Source organism: Cyclopterus lumpus, chromosome 12 (genome assembly GCF_009769545.1).
Source record: "Cyclopterus lumpus isolate fCycLum1 chromosome 12, fCycLum1.pri, whole genome shotgun sequence".
NCBI classification, from domain to species: domain Eukaryota; kingdom Metazoa; phylum Chordata; class Actinopteri; order Perciformes; family Cyclopteridae; genus Cyclopterus; species Cyclopterus lumpus.
In genome coordinates this window covers 9,470,957-9,478,789 of record NC_046977.1, presented here as the reverse complement: position 1 = coordinate 9,478,789, position 7,833 = coordinate 9,470,957, and the positions used below count along the sequence as shown (strand labels likewise).

The window sequence follows — 7,833 nt, the reverse complement described above, 5'->3', positions numbered from 1 at the left end:
GCTGAAAGTGGGCACAGCCATGTTGGAAATAACATGAGGTCACCTGCCTACTGTCCTTATCATCCTGATTGATGTTGTCTAAGCTGACATACCACCCGTCATGCACACAGACTAATAGAAAACTAAATTAAGACTTATTCGGATCCCTTAGTTCTTACTGTAGGTCAGAACCAAGGGCATGAGCTAACTAGCATAACTGTTTGTATAACTGCACATTTTACACCGATTTTAAACTCAGCGACTCATGTGGAGTTCGGTGTCCTGTGGAGCCCCCTGGTGGTGTAAAGACACAGCACACGCTCTGACTGCTTGCTGCTCTTTTGTGCACTGAGCAGCAAAGAATACAACTTGGATACTAGGTACAGTATGACCATGGGAATTTAAAAGAGCTTTAAATGACGATGTAAATGAATAACTTTCATATTATGTAGAATACAGATGATTATGTGATAAGTGTATGTGCTTCGAGGTTGGTGCTCCGTGGCATGAGAGTGCACCTCTAGCAGTTAACATAAGGCAGAATAGTGATGTAGCCGTCGCCTTTAGAAGTTTCTTTTTTAGAGTTTAGTATAAATTAATTTGTGGACAAATATAGAAAGTAGACAAAGGATTGTTTTTGTTTGTTTTATTATCACAGAAGCACAACAGGTACGACTATGCAGGTGAACAACAAACTCAACACTATCATGAAAAAAGTTCCAACAGAATGCTAATCAAAAAGAAAATCCAATCATAACATCACAGCATATTTTTTCAACCTCAAACAAAATACTACAATATTGTCAGATATACATGGCAGAAAGAAGCAAAAGCACTTTGGATTATTTCCTTTCACGTTGTACCAATACACTCATCGTAGGATCTTTAACTTGAAACTGAAGTGCCGACAGACATGCAACAGCATTCATCTTTTCACTCCACCTCTAGTCTAAATGATTTCACTACACAGCTATGAAGTACCAATTATTGGGGCTGTCACTCAAAAGTAATATTTCAAAAATCCAAACACTTAAGAGGGTATTAGTGCTACTACATAAAACTGGCCCCACTGAAATGTGTTATTCAATTCAGAGAGAAAGAATATAAAACAAAGTTATTTAGCCAAATAAAGGAAAGCTGGAGTACCCGAGTGTAAACCTGATGACCTTTTTATTGTACATTCAAGAAATGAAGAATCCACCACCATAATCTATCAGAAAAAGGAAATACCAATAAAATCAATGACTTGACAAGATATGGAAATTACACCGGAACTTAATTAATAGCTATGACAAATGTAATGGGATAGTAAGTCCAAAAAAACAAAAGGTTTCTTCCTTTTATAGGTGACAACACCGATTAATCATCAAATAAAACATAGATGGTGGAAAATGGAAATGCACATCTTACTATTCTCTTGAACACAAAAAGCATGGGGGAGATGAATACTTGCATACAGAGAGCTACTGCTGAGGGTTTAACACAGAGATTTATGAGTAAAAACATACAGTGGGAAGAAAAAAGGGGAAGTAAGCAGGGGGTGGAGGGGCTATCAAAAGGGCTACTCCTCATCCGAGGAGTCCTTGTCAAAATTGTAGGCCATGAAGAATACATCAGGTCGAGGCGGGACGAGGGCATGGCCCGGTTTCACAATCTCAAAGCCCAGGAAACTGAATGTACGAACCAGTTTAGCTGTAAGAATAAGATAGGGACAGCAGATATTAAGTCACAACACGGAAACCAAAATAATTATCTTATCAGAGAAAAACAGGGCTGTTGGCACGTACCACGATCATCTCTGTTCTTGTAAAAGCAGACCAACACGCTAACTACTTTCAGATGTTCTTCAGCATACTCCAGGAGAGCCGCAAAACTAGGAGGGAGAACAGAAGCAGCTCAGGTTAGAAAATGGAAAACAGCCTCTAAACATACGGGCACATAAACCTGTGTTTTTAATGCTATTTAAAAGACAATCTTGTTTTTTTATGTTGCCAACCTTTACACAATATGAGTTTTACTCCTACTTTAAGTGCCTGTTTACTCTCCTGTAACATGGCTCATGTGTGCCAGTGTAAAGACCGTAAGCTTTATTCCATTTAAAGTCTCTCCTGTTGCCAACAATCTGGCCTCACCTCTCCTTGCTGCCCTCAGGAAGAGGGTCAAGAGGTATCTCCACGTAGAGTGCGCTGCTGCTTAGGACAGCATCCCATTGTATTGTCTTTGTAAGGGTGGGCCGACTTTGGAAGTGGAGTATCCCAGGGCGACCATTCCCTGCTGGCTCCTCCGTTACACTCAATTTTCGATCCTGGAAAACACAAACACCAGTAACGCATCTGAAAACAACAGCGGGTGACATAAAATGTGTCAAAGACATAAAGAAACCATGTTTTCCTCTCATGTTCAATTAGAATTGAACTCTTATGGAAATGTGGCCAAAACAATCGCCTGCACACATGGGCCCTGTTATGCTGCCTCTGTAACTCAGTGCTAGAAATGAACTGAACTCTGAAGGGGAAGAAAAATCTAATGATGTGTCACTGCTAAACCATGTAAAAACCCTGGTGTGCCTTCCTCTGACATGTAAACAAACCAACACTAGATCAAGGGACAGGAAATGGTTTAAGCTCCTATTCTTGAAATGTTTCTTCCTCTAAAAATCGCGTTCTCACATTTCTGCATCCGACTACATTTCAGCAATAATACTGTGTTTGTGTGTCCGTCCTTACTGAGTGGAGTGGCCGAGCTGAAGGAGTGTGATCCCGTGTGCCATTCCCTCGCCCACCTGGGATCTTCAGGGGTGGGAGAGGGGCATCAGGAGCACCACAGAGGCCCCGGGCCGCGGGTACTACTACTACAGTGCAGGGACAACCTGGAGGAGAGGACATAAATAACACTGTAACAGGAAACATCACAAACCTCTTATAATAAACATTTAATGTGTACAAAAATGTATATTCAGTATTTTTAAATAACTGCGACCTGGCCCAGTTTTCCATTGTAAAACAAAAAGAATTGCAGCCATTTCCCACAGTAAAATATAGTGCACGTACAGTTATCTTCTGAGATTAAGCCACTGACTCAGTTGCTTAAATACCAGTGAAAACTAACTTCAGGCAGTTTGGTTTAATTAGCAATAAAATATATAATTTTCCAATACGGATCTAAAAAAAATTCCGATTTATATACTTTATCGAATACTGCAGCGACTAACGTTTAAGTACTCAATCGACACCACATGTTACACAAGCAGGCCAGGGGGCTCTTTCAAACCACTTACAGTTAATGTTCCTCAAAATGGCACCGTGTTTACAGAGTTGTTATTAGACTTTTTAGGAGTGGTGCACCAATGCACTAGGATGTGATGGAAAGCAACCAATCAAAAATATTAGCTGCTAAAACCACAAACCCAGACTCTTATTGAAATTATATATTGTTGTGCTGTTAGTTTAAAAAAACAGACAGCCTAATTTAAGATGTTAGCAGAGTTGCTAAAAATCTACCAACACGTCCACAAACAAAACCTCTGTTGTGCTACATTTAAACTAATTGTTGGGTAAACATACTTTAAACTAGGAAATGGTTTTTTTTAAGATAGTTTGTTTCGACTATGAAATGTCTTTAAATCGTGGGGAAATGCCCATTATAAATTCCAGATGGCCCCATATAATAAACACAGAAGATGTTCAGCTTACTATCATATATGACAAAGACCAGCAAGACACTTTCCCGTTTGAGAAAGCCCAGTGTTTATTTAGATGTTTTGCTCAAATAACAAAAATAACGACAAAACGAGTACCAATTTAGTTGCAAATTCATTACTGTGCATCGATAAATAAACGTATCGATCAAGCGATGTTCTCTGCTTCACATCCAAAAATACAGTACTATTTTACAGCTCGGGTTCAAATAAATATGTCCCATGACTCTTGTGCGATACAACAGAGCCTCCACGCTTTTAAGGCCTTCACCGGGCTGCTGCAGTAAACTGACAGTTGCGTAATAATCAACCTGACTCATGTCAGCTCACGAGATCATCGTGGGCTCTCACCTGATGACCGTCAGGGCACATTTTCACTCCTTACCTTTATTGAATCCACCAAATATGAAAATGAATAACGTGACCTTAAGTTGTCTCATGTATCGAATCAGCACGAGCTCTAACGTTATGTCAACAATTTGACGTTATGCTCTTTTAACGTCCTTTTTTCTAAACGCGTAAGACTGTTTGCTCTTTAAATGAGCGAACGTGAGAAGACAATCATATTATATTCATTATCAGTATTTGCTCTCGGAATAAAACGCTCAACTTAATTAACCTAGTTAGATGGCTGATGACGTTCTTACTTGAAGACACTTTAGTTTCTACGACAACGTCAGTGTTAGCTAGCTGCTCATGTCGTCTCTCGGACCAGCACATTATTCCCCGGATTTTTTTTCTCCAACATGACATTTTATTTAAATAAAAAGTAAACGATGGCTGCCTTTACACGTAAACATTGGGCCATTGTTGCTGCCGCGTTGTACGTACAAAATGAACATATACATGTAAATACGTTTTACTTCCGCTTTTCCGTTGCTACAGGCTATGTTAGCTTAGCCACCCCTCCCCCACACCACGGCTAGCCTTTAGCTAGCTGAGATGTTTTTCATCCTCTACTTACTTCCCGATCATGTCACAGATACCGTTACTCAAATCCGCCATGTTATTTAAAGACTGTTGTTTTCCTTCTTTCTCGCGAGCAAAGCAATGACTGTTTAGGATCCGCTGGAGGTTGGATTTTACCATCCGGCCTCGGGTAGAGACACGACGGGCTGACTCCTCTCTGCAATTCACGGCAAGCTAATGATCTGTCGGAGAGTCGGGACTCGGAGCTGGAAGAGAAACAGGAGTAAAGTCACCCGCAGTGAAGGGGACACGTTTCCGTTAGATTATTTTGTTCACTTCAAAATAGTACTTGGGTGAAAGGAAAATGTTTCAGTTTGGTCATCACGGTTAATAGTGAACATTTCGAATATAATAACATATATAGTATCGATAACATTAGGAACATTTCCATTACAGATATGACAAATTACCATTTGCAACATCAATGCCTAAAGCAGCATTAATACCTCAGAAGGCTTATGGAGATTAAACTGGCTTAACGGCATCTATTGTAAAACACAATTTCTGTTTATAGGAAAAGTAATAAGGTTTACAGGTGACATAGTTTTAATATACTGTCTTTTATTTACTATTTAATTTGTATAGTAACTTTCCTGGACTGTAGCCGGGGTTCCCAAACAAGCGAGGTCATGAATCTATAGGGAAGAGGATCACATGTGAAACATGTATTTGAGTTCTAAGTTAAATCACAATTTGACATCAGCTTCATCACCAAGAAGGCTCAGCAGAGGATGTTCTTCCTGAGGCAGCTGAAGAAGTTCAACCTACCAAAGACCATGATGATGCACTTCGACACTGCCATCATTGAGTCCATCCTCTGCTCCTCCATCAGTGTCTGGTACGCTGCAGCCACTGCCAAGGTCAAGGACAGACTCCAGCGTATCATTCGCTCTGCTGAGAGGGTGATTGGCTGCAATTTGCCTTTCCTCCATGACTTGTTTGCCTCCAGGACCCTGAAGCGGGTGGAAAGATTGTCTGACTATATACAGTATTAATACAATTGGATAACATGATGGTGACTATAAAGAAGAAGTATATACATTTGTTTCCTGCATGAAGTGACGCTGGAAATGATGCTTTGCAAACAGTCCACCAATTCCTGTATCAATTGTGTGGCGCCTGACAACATGCGCCAACATGCATTATGTTGCTTTATATCAAGTGTGGACAACATCATGTAAATGTTATCTAAATTGGATGTTGTTTGTCACATAACACTGACTTCAAAGGTAACGCTTTTGATGACTTTTAGATTATATTAAATTTGAATTGTCCTAATATGCATGTGAACTTTGGTGAGTTTGGGGATATGATAAAGTCCCCCAAAAGCCAATTAAATTGCAGAATAATAAACATGCCAGTTTCAATAGGGCCTTTGCTGGCCTGACATTGTTGGTGCTCGGGCCCTAATAATAATAATAATAATAATAATAATAATAATAATAATAATGTAACACCGAAGTAACTCCTGGCTTAACACAGGCTAGGTTCATATCTAATGGACTGTTTAATTTCTCTTTAAAATAAATGAATGATGAATGAATAATGAAAATAAAGTTCAAATATCTAAATATCCCCCTTTAACATAAAAAATGGGACTTTTATTTTGAAAGCGGAAAGCTTAGTATAAAATGAACTTATATTTAGCTTTACTAACTGCTAACACATGCTAATCGCTGAGGATGCTACTGTAACTTCACTTCAGACATTTGACTGGCCTCACCTATGACCACTGTTAAAATAGCACTAACAACATTGGATATCTCTATTATGTATATACCTTTCATGCAATTACTTTATTGTAAAAACTAACTCCCTGTCCTTCCTTCCTGATTATTCCCTTTCGCTGCGGCCGAGAAAACAAACAGCGTAACTGTTACGCGCATGAGCGGCTGTGTGTTTACATGAGGGCGTCTCATGGAAAAGTACCGAGGACAGAGAAAAACAAAGACACTAATGGCGTATTATTTCCACCTGAGTATGGACCCCTCGGGTCATTTTGACACTGACAGAAATGTGTTAATTTGTTAGTGCAGCCTATGTCTTAAGGAACATTTTCATATATTTGAACTACACTTGACTATTTCTGTGTTAGTCTACTTACGCTTTATACAGTATATTTCGAAGCAAAATATTGTACTTATTACTCTACTACATTTAGTTGACAGCTGGTAAATAATTACTCTGCAGATTATTTTTGAGGGTTTTACATTCAAAACATCGAATTAGTTTATGAAATAGTATGGATTATTAAACTAGGTTTCTCCTTGATCAACTGACACATTAGAGTAGGCCTACTGCCTAAATGTTATTGCATCAATAAGTTTAATGCAATAATTTAACATTTGACAACGTCAAAGACTTTTGTGTTTGATATAGTAAGTGCATCGTTTTACCAAAGCTTCTCTACATTACTGAAGTATTCTAGGTGGTTTACTTGTAATACAGTACACGGTGTTCTTCTACTCTGACTTAATTGTAATGTTATACGATTTATTTTTCCGACTATTTTATTCCATAAACTATACTTAAATTACATCTGTGCGAAAGTTTAAAACATTAAAAAGGATAGTAGTCGAAAAGTCAGTATGCAATGGCTTTACAACCAATGAGGTGTTATTCACATCCACTGTAAGATGTACAGAAAAAAACACCACGTCTGCCATTCCTATCTCGTCCACACGATGTCGACAAAGTACCAACACAACTTCAATACCCCAGTGTCAAATCATATCACATCATGATCTCAATTCTGACCGCAAGTATACCATACTCTACTGCATTACTGTGATACATAATGTAGACATCTATCGTTAGAACTATTTATTAATCAGCATAGGAATATTTCAATAAGCTTAGTAGTGCTGTTATGTCACCAATATTACGTTTCCAATATAGCTCAATCAAACTGCATATTGGACATCAATTATATACATTTCTTAATATGATATTCAACATGATACATAATACACTCTGACCATTTTGTTTTCAATAAAAGGTATACACACAAAAATATAGTTGTGTCTTTCTTTCAGCTTTTATATTTTGTGTACACGTTGCTACGATTCACAGAAGGGGGTTCATTGAGTTCATATTAAAGGAGCAGTTTGACATTTTACACTCACTTTTTTGCGAAGAGTAAAATGAGAATATCATTCAATTAGCACGTCAAGAGAGCAAACGTTTCC

At 38.5% G+C, this 7,833-nt stretch overlaps 1 protein-coding gene across 1 annotated transcript; it reads right to left on the bottom strand.

Annotated features, from left to right (window-relative positions):
- Positions 1-1,130: 1,130 nt before the first annotated feature.
- oaz1b (ornithine decarboxylase antizyme 1b) lies at positions 1,131-4,870 on the bottom strand. The gene is given in 6 exon segments (XM_034546565.1): positions 1,131-1,671; positions 1,767-1,852; positions 2,112-2,284; positions 2,706-2,792; positions 2,794-2,848; positions 4,641-4,870. Coding segments are annotated over 6 exon segments (657 nt in total). The 5' UTR covers positions 4,766-4,870; the 3' UTR covers positions 1,131-1,540.
- Between the last annotated feature and the right edge of the window lie 2,963 nt (positions 4,871-7,833).